The 18,465-nt window shown below is 48.8% G+C and overlaps 1 protein-coding gene across 1 annotated transcript; it reads right to left on the bottom strand.

Annotated features, from left to right (window-relative positions):
* Nucleotides 1-3,619: 3,619 nt before the first annotated feature.
* LOC123092145 (uncharacterized) lies at nucleotides 3,620-17,898 on the bottom strand. Its single transcript, XM_044513840.1, has 3 exons — nucleotides 17,047-17,898; nucleotides 14,396-14,691; nucleotides 3,620-4,117 (listed from the first exon to the last, which is right to left on the bottom strand). Exons 1-3 carry the CDS (start codon nucleotides 17,832-17,834, stop codon nucleotides 3,774-3,776), a joined length of 1,428 nt encoding a protein of 475 aa, XP_044369775.1. The 5' UTR covers nucleotides 17,835-17,898; the 3' UTR covers nucleotides 3,620-3,773.
* Nucleotides 17,899-18,465: the final 567 nt, after the last annotated feature.

The raw sequence follows: 18,465 nt of genomic DNA, 5'->3' as shown, positions 1-18,465 counted from the left end.
TCACATGCATCCTCGGGAGGGTCCTCTTGATACCTAATCATGCACAACATTCCGGATTTAGGTAGTAGCCATGTCTCGAGAGGATCATATGAGATATCACTAAGGAGAGAAGTCACCTCGGTCCCGAGAGCTCTAGCTCATGCTCGTATCATGGGTCCTCTTGGCGCTTGGTGAGATGATGGTAGGTCCATGGGGATGACCATAGGATGCTCCGCATCACTTGTTGAGTACATTTATACTCATCCTTGGCACAACAACAAACTTGCAGAGTTCTACAATTGGGATGTAGACTTTGGACGCTATTATTTGAGTTCGACGATGTCGACGAGTAGATTAGTGGATTCTGAATGGCAAACCTGGAGTCCAAGGAAGTGATTGTGTGCTTTACATTCTAGCCTCTTAGGCAAATGTGGAGTTTGTTTGTACTCAGGCTTTTGTTATGTTAAGTTGCGTTAATGTAATGTTAGACCAAGTGGTCTCTAATTGTAATAAATTTAGATCTTGTCACTTGTATGCCATATTCATATCTATATTGTTGCATTTTCTATAATGATGTTGTTGTGATATTTAATTTTTAAAGTCCATGGCATATGATTGTGTATGAAAGTCCTATGTTATAGTTGTACTATATGCGCTTCTATTCTATATGTGGATCGAATGGTCTATATTGAGAATAGTACCTCAGATCTGCACACGTCTATGTATAGATAACTAATATATTAGCAATTTTAAATGTGAGTGATGGAGGAAGTTAGAGGCAAAGAGAGGAGCACCTCGGCAAGATTCTTGAGGAAGTCCCCTACCACTTCCCCCGCTGCAGCTGATGAGATCATCCATCTATCTATCTTCGTGCTTGGTGGCAGTCGGTGGGGAGTGGAAGAGGAAGGCAAGGTCACGGCGCACCGTACCAGATCTCGGCCTTCCTTTCATGGCCGATTTGATTGCGTCGGAAGCCATGGGTGGTTGGGGAGAACAGATTGGAGGACGATGTTGAGTACAACCGTTCCTCACCATCGACCAACTCGGCTAGCGTATGGCGTCCAGGCGCAGCAGTAGCTCCCATGCTCGTTGTCGCCTCCACCGCCGTTGCCGCCAGCATCTTACTGCCGATGTGAGGTGGAGAGCCGGGAAGGTGGAGGGAGGAGGAAGAGAGAGGAGGAGACGAGAGGGTGCGACAGCAGAGGGGATTTTTTTCATGCGCTGCTAGGTTCGGGCGGCTATGGGAACGCATGTCGCGTGCGGTGCGGGAGGAGACGCATTTTTCATGCGCAGCTAGGTTCGGGCGGCTACGGGAACGGGACCTCCTATATGCCGCGTTTTGCGGGAAATAACCAGCGCGACGCACAGAAGGCGTGCGGCAGGGCCGGCCCACTAAGAGGCAACACGAGGTGTCTCTACATCGATAAAAATCGCAAAAAAAAGTCCGTTTCGAAAAAAAAATCGCAAAAACAGAAAGTGAAGCAGGGAGGAATCGAACCCGCGACATCACTCTCCACAACCAGCGCTGCTAGCCACCAGAGGAAGTCTACGAACATGAAATATAACCCATCGCTACACCATTTAAGAACTTACTCTTGCGGGACATCCCCCTTGTATGTTATTTTCTGACCGTGTAATGTAGCATATAGATTTTTGAAAATTGAACACACTCTGGAACACACTAAAAGATTTTTTAAGGAAATGTGAACAAAATGTAAATTTCAAACAGATTTTGAAAATTTTGTGAAAATTTTGAAAAACAAGAACAAAATTTGTGAAGGTGATTTGAAAAAAGTGTACTTTTTAAAAGTGTTTATTTTGAAAATGTGCAAGTATTTTGAATATGTGAACAAATTTGCAAACCGCAAACATTTTTCAAATTTTTGAAAATGGGAACATTTTAAACTGCCGAACAAAGTATTAAAACGTGAACAATTTTTTAATACACGAACATCTTTTTTATACTCCGGAACAAATTTCGAAAATGGGAACATTTTCCAAAACTCCAGAATTTTATAAAAAACAAGAACAACTTTGAAAACACAATTTTTTTAAAAAAAAGGAACATTTTAAACATCCGAACAAAATATAAAAATGCAAACAATTATTGGAAACATGAACATTTTTTAAACTCCGGAACAAATTTGGAAAATGGGAACATTTTATGAAACTCTTCAGTTTTTTTAGAAAACATGAACATTTTTGAAAACACAAACATTTATTGACAATGGGAACATTTTAAACTCCCAAACAAAATAAAATAGCGAACAAAATTAGAAAAGACGAACATTTTTTTAAACTCCGGAACAAATTTTGAAAATGGGAACATTTTCGGAAACTCCTCATTTTTTTCAAAAACATGGACAATGTTGAAAACCCAAACTTTTATTGAAAACGGGAACAAATTTTGAAATAGCAACATTTTTTGAAATACTAAAAAAAATGAAAACATGAACAATTTTTGGAATTTGTGAACAGTTTTGGGAATTTAGAATAACTGAAACATTTTTCGAAAATCCCATACTATATTTTACAAGTGAACATTTTCTGAAAGAAGAACATATTTTCAAATTTTTGAACTTTTTTTTGAAAACACAAACATTTTTTTTGTAAACCCTGAACATATTTTCAAATTTGCGAACAATTTTAAATTCTATACATTTTTAAAATTTCCGAATTTTTGAAGAAAGAAACAGAGAAAGGAAAAAGAAATGAAAAAAGAAGAAAGAAACAGGAAAGATAAAACCAAAACGGAAATAAAAAAAGAAACATAACCGAAAATAAACGAAAAAGGAAAAACCTATAAGAAAACCAGCAAAAAACAACAGAAAAAAACTGATTCGGTGAACCTTCTAGAAGGTTCCCAAAACCGGAAGAAACCACCCACCCGTACTTACGCTAACCGATACCGGGCCGGCCCATATTGCGTGGCTCGCGCTTGAACCCCGTGCGTTTCTTCGACAGTTTGCCGCAATGTGCGTCACATAAGATATTCCTACGGGAACGCACGTCGCGTGCGGTGCGGGAGGAGACGCGCACAGGATTAGGGCTGGCCAGCCTGCCAGGCCCCTCTCTCCAATGGCTGACGAGACGCAGTCTCTCACCCCAACTAAAACAACAGACAGACACGTGGGACCAAAAGGAAATGAGCCCCACCGGCCATATGCCTACGCAGCTGAAACGAACATGCACACCCAGCCGCACGACGCACGTCTCCCGCGCACTGGAAAACGGTTCACCCAGCCAATCAGGTAAGAGGCCGAGCCCACGAGTCATCCTCCCCTGTGAATCCACCGCACGAGACCAGTTGACCAGTATCCAACGGACCAAATCGAGGGGGCATTCTGGAGCAGCAACCTTATAGGTTAGAATTCATCGGAGCTGTAATAGGACGAGTCATGTTATGGCTAATTTTGATAGGTTGCATTGCCAAACTGTTGTTCAACCTAGAAGAGGTTGAATATTGTTAGATGAAATTGTAATCCCTAAACTTTCAGTAAATGCAACAATTTTTTTTCTGCAACCCCTTAATGCAGGTCAACATCCGAAATGCTTTATATGTAACAAAAAAAAATAGAAACTAAAGTTATCGCATGTAGCCTTTGGGTTGGGCGTATTCATGTCAAGGAGGCAACACTTGTAAAACCAAATCCAACCTTGGGATTTCACATTAAAACCGATGAGTCGATGAAATGATTAACAAAGATGAGTAAACTTGTGAAATGTGGCTGTCGCTGTCGACAAACTAGTCCGTTTTATAACTTATAAAATACACACTTGTAACAGGGTGGGTCCTACTCAGATAAATCGAGCTCTTTCCTGCTCTTTATTACAACATTTTGCCTTGACTCCGCGTCAAGCGCGTCCAAGTCCCATGCCGTGGCCAAATAGCCATAAAGGACCCATGTCGGTTCGCCCTTCTCATCCACCTTGACAAACATGGGGTTACTGCCCCCAACAAAAGACGGGGTGAGGCCCCGGGCGTCGACCCACTGCGCTCGTCCATGGCCTTCCGCCTCCAAGAGCTCAGCAAGCCGCACAGCTTCCTTCAGACCAGCCAGGTTGCTTGCGAATGTCACTAGCATGGCTCCATCCTTGCCCACTAGTGGCTTCACACTCACACCGGCGAACCCCATTTCTGAACAACACATCGATATTCATGGATGAGTGCCTGGGACTCGTAATAAATTTTTAAAACAAACTAAATGCAGCAGAGACAATTGAATCGAGTGTTAACTGGGTATGAGCAAACTGCTAAGATGCACAATATTTGAAGCAGAGAAAAAGGCTCAACTAACTGAAAGTTGTACTACGAAAACTACACTTCAATCCCCCAATCTGTTATTCTATTGGTGACGCTCGCTTGACCACCAAACAATTTTTTTTAGGGCCAGGAGCATTGCATTATAGTAGCCGGTTTATAAGGAAAACCGAGCCGAAAACCGCACAAGCAACGAAGCCTCGTCGACCACACGACACAAGGCCACAATCGCAACAAACACACACCCTCACCTCCCGCCCCCTCACGAGCCATAGCGCCGCACGGTTCGGGGGCCCTGTAGCCCTTGCTACACGAGACGACCAACCGCAGACCACAAACTTTGTGCCAAACATACGGAACCGTCGCTCTGACTTTCTACCGGACCAACCCCTCGGGCCGCGTCCAACCGGGCCGACGACCTCGCTACCCTTGTAGCACCAAGTCGCCACCCAAGCCATATAGAGCCGCGAACCTACCCCATAGAGCCGCCGTTGCATCGCCATCCGAGGCCGCCGCCTCGGCGTACTTCCACCGTCCAGAGCCGCCACCCCGGCTTCTACCGCCCAGTCCACGACACAAAACCTGCACAATTGTCATGAACCCACCACCTCACAAAGGGCAAGGATTCCAAGGCGGTGCCTCTAAGAAGGTAACGGCATAAATGTCACCACCGCCCGCTCCGACAGAGCTTGTGTTTTCACCCGGAATCACATAACAATTGCGAGAATAGATGGGATGTATCTCCACGATGAGACCTTCAAGAAGGTACGCGATGCTCAAGAACACCGCCATCATCGGCACCGACAGGAGAAGGTGCAAGACTTTCGCCCGGAGAACAACAATTGTGCAAGGAGCATTGCAGCCAACCACCAGACCCACCTGCATGATGCAACGGAGCACCACGCCATGCCATCACGCCTCCGGCCTCCGGCCACACCCACAACCACCTCAAAGCCAGCCCTCTGCTACAGAACAAGCAGAAGATGAGCACACCAGTACAGGGACGGAGACCAATCTCCACAGCCACCGCAGCATATTATAAACACCATCGCGGCACCGCCGTGCCGCAGTCCAAAACTGCAGCTCTCCGCCGCCACCGCAGCTCCCCAAGCCGAGGGAGGGGACTCCAGCACTCAGCGCGCCCAGCAACCACTGCAAGCCGCAGCGCCGGCACGGCAGCACACCAGAGTGCCACCACCGGCAGATCCGGATGCCGGTCGTCAGATCCGCGGCGGTCAGCCTGAGCACCACCCCGTACACCCTCAGCAGAGAGTCGGAAGGAGCAGCGCCGCCACCTTGCCCGGGGCGGCCACCCCGGCTTGCCTGCGCCGGCGAGAGGGCCCGCGGCCGCCTAGCCGCAACCAGGAGTGGAGATCCGTCCAGGGCCGAAGCCGCACGCCACGCGACGAGGAGGCCCCGCCGCCACCGTCCGCCGAGCGGGCTTTGCCCATCGACATCCCCCGGCGGCGGCAGGGGAGCGAGGGAGGAGCGGGGAGGGGGGCGGCGGCGGCTAGGTTATCGCCCGTCCCGCCCCCCGGGAGCGACTCGAGCGATCCGGGTACCACCACCAAACAATTTGTGTGCTCACTTAACCCCCTCATGGAGAATCTGCACAACGCCCTAAACCAGGACTAGTGTGGACGTGGCTGGGTTTGCGTGACTAAATGACATTTAAGCAAGAAAACATCATTGATGCCATGCTTCTCTACCACCCAACCGACGCTCTCTGTTACTTAGCCTGCTTCCATCAAAGAGCACACATAGATAGAGGGGCACACCCCATATTATTACCAGGCCATAATTATATAAGATTCTAAGCTCCATGCTGTAACAACTGCAGTACAACTTGCCAATATTAACACACTTTGTATATACATATTTTAGAACCAACCTCACTATATGGTATATGCACATTTGAGATTAAAACTACAGGGGAACCCACACTAAGGGCATATTTTGACAGACAGGGTACAATCCAATCCCTTGGATGAGAACTCATGTTACATCAACTTAACTTCCCACCACAAGGGATCGGGCAGGCCTAAACCCCCTATCCAAATAATTCCAAGGTCACACTGACGGGTAACAGACCATGAAACGTTAAGATGCGATCCAACTCTTTGAAACCACACAGCATTAGCCAATATAAGACAGGCAAATGACTACATTGTTGGAAAGTAAATAAACTTTTTAGCTGACAAAATACTGTCAACCATGGATGAGAACTCATGTTACATCAACTTAACTTCCCACCACAAGGGATCGGGCAGGCCTAAACCCCCTATCCAAATAATTCCAAGGTCACACTGACGGGTAACAGACCATGAAACGTTAAGATGCGATCCAACTCTTTGAAACCACACAGCATTAGCCAATATAAGACAGGCAAATGACTACATTGTTGGAAAGTAAATAAACTTTTTAGCTGACAAAATACTGTCAACCATGTCATGGGCAAATTAGAAATGATAAGCCAGCTGACATAAGGTGTAATAAAACATGGACAAGGGAGCTCGAATAAGTCAGGTAGACCAAAAACATTTTTCAGCTCGAATAAGTCAGCGCGGACATGAAACGGATGCGCGCCGCGCCTGCCTACTCCCCCCCCCCCCCCCCCCCAGCCCGCTAGTCGGTGGCACATTGGTCATCCTCTCCCACCCCATATCGACGAGCGTGCCTTTGCCAACAGCCGGTGCCGACACACCTCCCCCTAACGCCGCCACCTCCCACGTCGCCACCACCACCGTCTCGTCGGCGAGGCACCGAAGCTTCCTACCCCCACCTCCCGACGCCGCCGCAAGCAGGAAGCCGCCTCGCCGTCCTGGCCAGCTCCTTCCTCCTGACGCCAGCACGCTCGTCGGATGCCTCCATGTCAGCCACCTAGTCCAAGGGGAGGCGCGCGTCCCTTCGCCGGCCAGCTCCTTCGTCGACGCCCGCAAGCTGTTCGACAGTTTGCCAAGGTACAAAATGGACTCCGCCGACAAGTTCTTTTTCCACAATTTCCTTTGCGACTCCGACGATTCCTCGTCCGATGAGGAGGAGATCTTGGCTGCCGTGTTGGTCCATCACCACCTTAATAGCCAGCGGCCATTGTTCCGTGGCTCGATCCCGGGGCACCTTCCGGCGTTGAATCGCAACTAAGAGAGCAGCCATTTCCTTCTTTGGAAGGACTACTTTGACACAACCAACCCCCTGTTTAAACATCAGAAATTCCGGCGGCGTTTCCGTATGAGTAGGCATCTTTTTCAACCGTATTAGAGGGGGTGGTCGGATACGATAACTATTTCGAGTGCAAAGACGATGCCCTTGGAAAGATTGGCTTCTCATCTTATAAAAAATGCACTGCAACCATCCAGATGCTTGCATACGGAGTGCCCAGTGATCTCATTGATGAATACGTCCGTATGAGCGAGTCTACATGCCTAGACTCCATGTACAAGTTCTGCAAGGATGTGATTGCTGTGTTTGGCCCTGAGTACTTGAGAGAGCCGACTTCTCGAGATACAACCCGCTTGTTGGCGATGAATGCCAGCAGGGGCTTCCCAGGGATGCTTGGCAGCATAGACTGCATGCACTGGGAGTGGAAGAACTGCCCTTCTGCTTGGCAAGGGCAGTATAAGGGCCATGTCAGGGCTTGCACTGCCATACTTGAGGTTGTGACCTCACAAGATCTCTGGATCTGGCAGTCTTTCTTCGGCATGGCCGGATCACACAATGATATCAACGTGCTTCAACGCTCGCCGGTGTTTGCAAGGCTTGCCGAAGGCAACAGCCCATCGGTGAATGTTACCATCAACGGCCACAACTACGACAAAGGATACTACCTAGGTGACGGTATCTATCCTCAGTGGACCACTATTGTGAAGACAATCCCCAACCCTGTCGGAGAGAAGGGGAAAAGATTTGCCCAAGAGCAAGAGAGTGCTAGGAAGGACGTCGAGCGAGCCTTTGGTGTTTTGCAATCTCTGTTGAACGTGACATATTTGTATTACTATTCCTGTAATCTCTAGCCTTGCATAGCTGACTCCTAGAGATATGATAGGATTAGTTTCCTTGTAACGCAAGACATCTCATGTATATATTGTGACCAACTCCGAGGAATACAATTGAGTTGCATCCCATATTCTTTCTACATGGTATCAGTTTTCACCGCGATCTCCCTCGCTTCCGCTCCCCGCAGCCGCCGCTGCCACCCCCTCGAACCCTAGCGCCACCGCCGCTACCTCCTCTGTAGCCGCCGCCGCCCCCTCCTCCCAAAAACTTGCAGCCGCCGCCGCCTCTTCCCCAAACCCTAGTGCCACAGTCGCTGCTAATCTCCTACAGCCATCGCCGCCCCTTCCCTTCCTCGGCCACCACCCAAACCCTAATCACCTGTCGCCACCCCTCCCCCTCTCCTCGCCACCCTGTCCCGCTCCAAAGCCGCCCGATGCCGGTTCTTTCACCGGCGCCATGTTCACCTCCAACCGCCTCAACGAGCTCCACATCAAAGAGCACGTACTCCTCGTACTCGACCTCGACTCGCCATCCTACAGCGTGTGGCGCACCTACTTCGTGCTATTGTTCCGCTCCTACCGTCTCATCAAGCACGTTGACCGGAGTGTCGACTTCCGCGACATGAAGGACGACGATGAGTGGCTTGCCGTGGACGCCTGCATCGTGAAGTGGCTTTTTCTCACCATCTCCGAAGGTCTCTTCAACATGGTGAACTCCCGCGACCCATCGGCGTACACTATGTGGACACGGCTGTGCGACCTCTTCCTCGACAATCAACTCCAACGACGTGTCTTCCTACAAGGGGAGTTCTTCACTCTGCAGCAAAACGATCTTTCGATTGATGAATACTGCACGCGGCTGAAGGTTCTCGCTGACGAGCTGCGCGACGTCGGCATGACCATCAACGACTCCGTCCTCCTCACCAACCTCCTTTGGGGCCTCCATCCCGACCTCGGCCAGTCTGCTGCCAACCTCTCCCTTGTCACGCCGACGTACGCCAAGGCGTTCACGTATCTTCACATGAAGGAGAAGCGCCTTCGCCACTCTGCTCGGCAGGCGACCCACGCCGCCCTCCACGTCGGCCTCGCCGCCGGCACCGGCGCGCCTCCAGCCCCACCTGCGCCACGTGCTCCTGCTCCGACCCCGCCACCCGTGCCGCTGGTGGTCGCAAGCAGAAGGGTCGCGGGGGTCGGGGTCGCAACTCCAACACAGCACAGCGCCCGCCCGCGAACACCACGGTCGCCCCTACTACGCCCTGGTTGTCAAGGTATAACCCCTGAACGAGTGTTGTGCATGCGTATTCCATGCCCGTCCCTCGCCCCCCTGCTCCGGGCATCCTCGGTGCACGGCCGGCCACTCATCAGGCGCTACTAACCGCGCCCGCACCCGGTCTGCGGCATATGGTGGTGTCGCACCCTATGGTGGCCCTCCGGCCTACGACGCATATGGCGGGACACACGGCGGTGTTTGGGTTCCCGCCCTTCACGCTGCACCCTCGCCGAGCAACTACAGCGGAGGTGGCGATTGGTACATGGACATCGACGCCGCCGCTCACATGGCTTCTAACCCTCGTATCCTCTCCCATGCCTCCCCTTATCCCTTCAACTCCCGCATCGTGGTTGGTGATGGCACCTCTCTTCCCATCACTCATCACGATTCCTCCTCCCTTCCGTTTTCCTCTTCATCTTTAACTATTAATAATGTGCTTGTTTCGCCATCCTTAATCAAAAACCTATGCTCTGTTCGTACTCTTACTCGTGAAAATCCTGTCACTGTTGAGTTTGACGCTCTTGGTTTCTCTGTCAAGGATGCTCGCTCCCGGAGGGTTCTGCACCGATGTGATTCCCCCCAACGATGTCTACGCATGCGGTCCTACGACAAGTGGCGGCCTGGTTGCTCTTCATGTCGATGTCTCGCTTTGGCACGCTCGACTTAGTCATCCCGGCGCCGACACTCCACAAAATTTTGAGCACCCTTTCCTTTTCATGTTATAAATCAACGGCTCATACTTGGCATGCTTGCCGTATCGGAAAACACGTTCGCTTGCCGTTTTCTTCATCTACATCAATAGGCGCTTTTCCTTTTGATGTTAATCATTGTGATCTTTGGACATCTCCAGTACCTAGCAATTCGGGCTTATCATATTATCTTGTGATTTTAGATGATTTTCTCAGTTCACTTGGACTTCTCCGCTACGTCGTAAATCCGATGTCGCGTCCACCCTCCACTCATTTTATGCTTACGTCGACACCCACTTTCATCGCACCATTGCTCACCTTCAAACGAATAACGGAAAAGAATTTGATAATCCCGCCATTCGACGCCTTCTATCCACCCATGGCACTATCTTTCGTCTCACATGTCCATACACATCCCAACAAAACGGTCGCGCCGCCGCACCCTCAATGAGAGTGTTCGTGCGTTGCTTTTTCATGCACACATGCCCGCACGGTTCTGGCCAGATGCTCTTGCTACTGCCACGCTTCTCCTTAACATCCGGCCTTGCAAACCACGATGGAGCTAGACACCTCATCATCTCTTGTTCGGGTCTCCTCAATCCTATGATGATCTTCACATCTTTGGTTGTTTATGTTACCCCAACATTACCGCCACCGCTCCACACAAACTTGCACCTCGGTCTCTCGCTTGTGTGTTTCTTGGCTATCAACCCAACACCAAAGGCTTTCGCTGCTAGGATCCCGTCTCTCGTCGTGTGTTCGGCTTGTGTGTTTCTTGGCTATCAACCCAACACCAAAGGCTTTCGCTGCTAGGATCCCGTCTCTCGTCGTGTGTTCGTCTCGCGGCACGTTTACTTCGACGAGGTTGTCTTCCCTTTTCAGCAGGTCACTTCGACAGCGACGACCTCTTCGGAGACCGGCCCTCGACGATCGTGTGGCGCCCTTGCACTACTACCTACGCCGCGGCCGCCTGCTCCCTTGGCGACCCGTCCGGTTCTCTCGACCGGACCCTCCTCGCCGGTTGTGGTGCAACCGGCCTCGACTCAGCCGACTCAAGAGGAGCCGACTTCGACCCCGCTAGCCTCGGCACCAGCCCACGCAGGCGTGTCGGCCTCCTCATCGCCCTTGGTCGTCTCCTCCGTCGCGGCGTCGCTACCTGCTGCGCCTCAGGCGCCCTCGTCGCCACTGTCTGCGGTCTCACCCGCGGACCTGTCTTCGCCACCCGCGGCTCCGTCCGCGGTCTCGTCGCCACCGCCTTCTGCGGCTTCACCCGCGGCCTTGATCGCGGTCTCATCGCCGTCGCCTTCTGCGGCCTCACTAGTGGCCTCGACCGTCGCCTCGTCGCCTACGGTCTCCTCCGCGGCTTCGTCCTTTGCACCCGCGGCTGTGGCTCCGCCTCAACGACGGCCTCGCCTCCCGCCTCCGTCACCTCATCACTCTATGGTGACGCGTGCTAAGGACAGGATTCATCAACCAAACCCCCGCTACCACAACCTCAAGTGTCACGGCCATCTCTCCGGTACCGCACTCGGTGCGCTCTGCTTTGAGCGACCCGCACTGGCTCGCAGCCATGCACGCTGAGTATGATGCTCTTGTCGCCAACAGGACTTGGACGTTGGTCCCTCGCCCTCCCGACGCCAACGTCATTACCGGCAAATGGGTGTTTCGGCATAAACTTCTGCCGGATGGCTCTCTGGACAGGTACAAGGCTCGTTGGGTCGTTCGTGGATTTGCACAACGTGCCGGCATTGACTTCTCAGAGACCTTCTCCCCGGTTGTTAAACCCGCCACGATTCGTGTTGTCCTTCAGCTCGCCGCATCTCGACACTGGCCTGTTCATCCGCTTGACATCAACAAACGCCTTCCTCTACGGTCATCTTCAGGAGCGTGTTCTTTGTCAGCAGCCAGTTGGTTTTGTTGATCCCACTCGGCCTGATGACGTTTGCATGCTCTCACGGTCTCTCTATGGCCCGAAACAGGCGGCTCATGCGTGGTATCACCGCATTGCAGCATTCCTCACTGCTCTCGGGTTCCGCAGCACCACCTCCGACACGTTGCTATTTGTGCTTCATCGAGCTGATCATGTCCCCATGCTTCTTCTATATGTTGATGATATCTTCATGCGGATTTACTTCGAGACATCATTGGCCGCCTTCGTTCTGAGTTTCGGCTGAAGGACTTGGGCGCGTTGCACTTCTTCCTCGGCATTAATGTGCGGCACGATGACTCCGGAATTTTTCTACATCAAGGACATTATGCTCTTGATCTATTGGATCGTGCTAGCATGATCGACTGCAAACCTGCTGCTACTCCTGCCGAGGCCAAGCCGAAGCTCTCTGCCACTGCTAGACAGCCTGCCACTGACGTCGCTCTCTACGCAGAATTGTTGGTGCTCTTCAGTACCTCATGCTCACCAGACCAGACATTCAGTTTGTCGTGCAGCAGGTTTGCTTGCACATGCACTCGCCTCGTGATGTTCACTGGTCTCTGGTCAAGCGCATTCTCTGGTACATTTGCGGCATACCGTCCTTCGGTCTTCGTCTTCGTGCCTCCACCTCCATCGAGCTTTTTGCCTACACTGATGCGGATTGGGCCGGCTGTCCTAACACTCGACGGTCCACATCGAGATATTGTGTCTTCTTCGGTGACTCTCTCACCTCATGGTCCTCTAAGCGGCAGCCCACCGTCTCCCGCTCGAGTGCTGAGGCCGAGTACCGTGCAGTCGCCAACGTTGTTGCCGAGACATGTTGGCTACGTCAACTACTTGGCGAACTTCGGGTCACGATCCCGAAAGCTACGGTGGTTTTCTGTGATAATGTTTTGGCCACCTACCTCGCGGCCAATCCGGTGCAGCAAAAGCGCACCAAGCATATTGAACTTGATGTTCACTTCGTCCGCGAAAAGGTTCAGTTGGGTCAGCTTTGTGTTCTTCATGTACCGACCACCCAACAGTTTGCCGACATTATGACCAAAGGGCTTCCAACCGCTACATTCTAGGAGTTCTGTTCCAGTCGTTGCATCGCCGACGCCGACGCTTTGACTGCGGGGGGGTGTTGAACGTGACATATTTGTATTACTCTTCATGTAATCTCTAGCCTTGTATAGCCGACTCGTAGAGATATGATAGGATTAGTTTCCTTGTCACGCAAGACATCTCGTGTATATATTGTGACCAACTCCGAGGAATACAATTGAGTTGCATCCCATATTCTTTCTACAATCTCGATGGGTCATTGTTCGGTATCCTGCTAGGACTTGGAGCACCAAGAAGTTGTGGGAGGTGATGACTGCTTGTGTGATCATGCACAATATGATCATAGAAGATGCGCCCGGAACGTATCTACAACCAAGGTTTTCAGTTTCAGGGTGAGAATGTTGTGCCTGAGCATGGAGGAGCGGCAACGTTTAAACGGTTCACCCAATTTCATCATGAAATACGTTATTGGGGAACTCACATGCAGCTGCAAAATGATTTGGTTGAGCATATGCGGGCTCATGTTGGCAACCAATGTATCTTTTTTTCACATGTATTTGAGACAATTTAATTTTTATTCGACTTGTAAAACTATGTGAAACTATGCTTTATTTGGTTGTGAAACTATACTATTTTTTATATGTTTGCTTCTGAAATAATGCAAAATGTGTGCATATTTGTTGGAAAAGGGCAGCCACCCAGCCACGCCGGCAAATATGGGTCAGCGCGTTGGGCTCACTGTCGACCCAAATGATAAACCGGGCGAACGCCGAGCGGGCGGCCGACCGAAACGGACAAAAAGCGGACACAATCGCCGTCCGTTTGGGTTGTCGCGTTGGAGTTGCTCTAAGGGTAGCAAGCCTGCTCTTCACGGAAATTTCCTCAAGGGAGGGGTGAAAAACATAAGGGGCGAGAAAACCATCTAATGCCATTTCCAGAGACCAAATTGTGTGATTAATCCTTCCAAGAGAAAAGTTGTATTGGTCATTTAAAAAACATGCCAGTATAGTTTTCAAAATTTCATAAGTAACCCTCAAAGGTTATCTTCTCATAGGGCTAAGACTTATTAGGGAAAATGGTTTTATAAAGCTTTGCCTTTGGTCCAAGCAATTGATTTGTCGCACTCCTTCAAACAAACACGAAGAGGCTAAAATCACAATCTGCTCATTAACAAAGTAATCAATTTGAACTGCCAAAGTCACAATGACAGAGCAAGTATTTGATGAGTACCTCTGAGCTTGCCATCCATCTCTTTATTAGTCATGACATCCTTTTGCCCGTCGTTATTTGACTTGTGTGTGTTCTCAACTATGATTGTTGGTGGCCATAAAATATGATCTCCTCGATTGGCTTCAGCATCAGCAATAGATAATGTTTGGTAAGCCTTTCTGTTTACAGGATCTATGGAGTAGTTCCAACCCATAAGAACACATATAGCTTTGTGCAACCCAAGATGATCTGCACGAAGCTCTGGATTCCTCGTATTGTATGAATGATTGAGGAGTGCATGCAAATCCATCGAGTCCCTGTAACCAAATTATGCATACAAGCATCTTCAAAAATAAATAGCATGACATTGTCTCCAAAAACCATGCATATAACTGTCTAATAGAACATATATATATATAAGTATATAATTAGTCAATTTCATGGGCCAAAAAGTTGCTGACATTTCAAGAACAATACAGGTTGAGAAATGTAAAAACAAAAGAAAACAGAAAGAATGCTGAAACAAGGAAATTAACGATCGCAAACAAACCCATGTAAAGAAAATGAAGGACAACTGGATAAGTCTTCTGTTTTCAAATATAAGTAAAAAGAAGGAAGAACAAATAATTGCCACGAAATTCAGAGCAGTGTTCAAGAAAGCGTTTTTAAGCGACACTTAAGTACGCTTAAGTGCTGGGTGATGGCAAAACACTTTGCTTTGGCCCTAAGCAGTAGATTGAGCGCTTAGCCAGAATTTGGCTGTTTTTGAACTACTTCTGCTTGGCTGCTTAAGCACTAATTGCATATGCCATTTATCTTATTATTAGGGTCTGTTTCGGAACTATTTCCTTCACATTCTGGCCAAACTCTGGCAACATGATCTCTATTAGACAATGTCTATTTCAACTGAACTGCATTTTAGTTGTTAATTTGCTCGCTGTGTGAACCTCATGGTATTTTCTATGGTGTGAACTGCACTTTAGATGCTATTTCAATTACCTATGTGCTATTTTCCTATTTTCCTGTGCATATAATTCAAAAACAGCCAATTTTGAAAACGCTGAAGCACCCATTGCTCTAAGCTGTGTCCTTCCGCATCGCTTACGCTTTCCGCTTTTTTGAACATTGATTAAGAGTGGAGAAGCATAGGCTGCATAAACTCAGGAATGAGCAGCATGAAGCTCTGCATTCTTCGTATTGTATGAACAATTGAGGAGTGCATGAAAATCTATATAGTCCCAGTAATCAAATTATATCCATACGGGCATCTTTAAAAGGAAATTGCATGAAATTGTCTTAAAAAATCAAGCAGATAACTGGCTTATAAGACATGCATATAAGTATATAACTGGTCAATTTTGTATGAACCAAAAGGTTGCTAAAATTTCAAGAACAACAACATAGGTTGAGAAATGTAAAGAACAAAAGAAAACAGAACGAGTGCTTAAACAAAAAACGGGGATTCTGCCCTTTTAGTAAAATAGTTTTGCTTGCTACTGCAACTCGACATCAAAATTCAGACAACCATAACAAGGTTAGAAAATAAAAAACCATAACAAGGTCTGGGCACATGAGCCCAGACCTGAATAAAGAACCACAAAGACGTGTAACAAATTTGTTTCCACAAGTAGAAAACTAAACATTGCAAACAAACTCATGTGAGAGAAAATCAAGGATAGGCCTTTTGTTTTCAAATATAAAGAAAAAAATGATGAACAAATTGTTGCCACAAAATTAAGAGTGGGGAAACGTGGGCAGCATAAACTACTTGGTCAAAGTTTCAGGCCAAGTTCTAGGAACCACGAAAGTTAACCAACAGTGACCAAGGTTCCATGTTTCTTCATTCATATGCTCCTCTGCATAGATGGGTATCTACCATCTATAGTACTAGATCTTATCAAAAGTACATGAGGTACCAACTGGTGGGACTACATTGATAAACAATCTTGTACAAAACAATAGACGACGACGAACTCGATGCTGCCGCAACAGCGAGTAACTTTTCTACATAAGAAGTCAACCCATAATGTAACTCATGGAGGAAAAATATTATGATAGCAAGTCATGTATCCGCAAAGTAAGCAAATCCCAAATGGCAAAATGGCCCTTGCGATGATGTCTAATTTACCCAGAGGCATGCCCTGCATAAACTATTTGGTGGAGCTTCATGCTTTATAGCTCCAAAACATAAATAAACAGAACTGTTTTGAGCTGTGGATAGCTAACACTAACGCTAAACTAAAACAGTTTCATACAAGGAATGTTAGACAACTATAGAACTACCAATGCTTGATAAGATGCAAGCTGGAATGGCACATCACGACTACTCAGGGATACAGAGGAGGGTGACGCCTAGCACCTAGGCCTTTTTTAATGCTACAGGATTGCCTTCTAGAACAGTTCTGGGTTAATAGAGAACATGAGACATCAGTCAGAAGATTTCCTGTCAGCTAATGAACAAATTGCATTCACCCGCGAGAAAAAAATGAACAAAATGCATTGATAGCTACAGATATCCTAGAACTAGTGGTAGCAAAATACTAACAAATAAAGCTGTATCCACTGCAATCGCTTCCAGAAATTTGATCTATACTAAACTGCTAATTATGCTCAGTTGGTAGAGTATGTGCAAAATAAATCAACAGGCAAAGATTTTGCATTGAAGAACAAACCTATTACAGACAACGCATCTCAGCTGGGAAATCTGTCCATTGGCCCGGTAATTCTTCTTCACCTCCGTGTTTTCATTGATCACCCTCACCATCTTAAGAAAGGAGCTCTCGAGTGCTTTCGCATCCAGCTCTGACGTCTCGACCTTGACCTGCTTTGCAGTACGCCTCTCCTCTGGTTTCTGATGTTGTTGGTGTTGGTGGCCCGAGGACTCACCGGAGGCGCCACCATTGCTTTGACCCTCCCGCTTGCGCTTCTGGGGCGGCCCGGGAGGAGGTGCAGCGTGCATCAGTGGCGGAATCCACCTGTTAAGGCCAGGCCCCCGGCCGGGCGGGCCTAAGTGGGGCGCAGGGAATATCGGCGGCTGGCGGAGTTGCGGTGGAGGCTCTAGGGGCAACGCGAAGTAGGTGCGAACCGTGCCGTCGGAGAGCGCGACGGTGCGGCGGTCGAGGCACTCGAGACCATACTGCGGCGGGGGCGGAATGGAGGCCATGGCGGCCTCCACCGCCGCGACGGTGAGCAGCGGGCGCGGCGGGGGCAGGGGCTGCGGCGGCTGGAGGTGGGCGGCGTGCGGGGATGGGAGGAGGGGGGGTGGGTTGGGCGCGCCGTTGGGATTTGGATTAGGATGCGAGGGGGTTGAGTGCGCGGCGTCGGCCGCGGTGGGGAGGATGCGCTTGGGGTTGGGATCGGCGGCGGAGGAGGAGGACGACGATGCCGCCTTGGTCGACGGCGGCGTCGAAGTCGCCGCCGATGGCAGCGGGGGAGGATTGGGCTTGGCAGCGGCTTTCATGGCGGAGGATTTCTTCTGGCTAGGGTATCGGCCGGGATGGGGGATTGGATTTGACGCCAAGATCTGTTCCTGTACACATGGAAAGGAAAATCATTATTTAGTTTTTTGACAGAACTTCTCTTTCTTTATTCTTTCTTTTTTTGCGGGTGTTCCTTTATTCACTTAAACAGAGGCGTCGTTTAAAATAATGAAAGCAGTACATTCGGTGTCGAATCCATCCAGATAAAAAAAGGAGAAAACTTAACTATCTTAGCGAGTTCATGAGCTACTTTATTACTCTCTATTACAATGATCATGAATTACATGATTAAAATATGTCGACATAACATAGCAATCATCAATAATTGCACTTGTCACTGAAGAGGAGTTGTTTCTCTTCAAAATCATTATTTAGTTCATTTAGTTGTGGGTAAGCAATTATCAATAATGTGTACTTTTGGCAATCTTTTGTTGAGCAAGCACGCACAATAAAAATTTAGATCTCTATGTATGCAAATTTCACAAAGAGTTTTAGCTTCAGTGCAGAACACTGATCTATCTTTGTCTTCATATCCTTTTCATCTCTCCTATTCATGGCTCTTGACCAATAATTTTCTTATCATCATATTTAGTTTTTCATTCAATGATAAAT

Source organism: Triticum aestivum, chromosome 4B (genome assembly GCF_018294505.1).
Source record: "Triticum aestivum cultivar Chinese Spring chromosome 4B, IWGSC CS RefSeq v2.1, whole genome shotgun sequence".
Classification (NCBI taxonomy): Eukaryota; Viridiplantae; Streptophyta; class Magnoliopsida; order Poales; family Poaceae; genus Triticum; species Triticum aestivum.
Note: the sequence above shows the minus strand (reverse complement) of the source record. Positions and strands in the feature narration are given on the sequence as shown.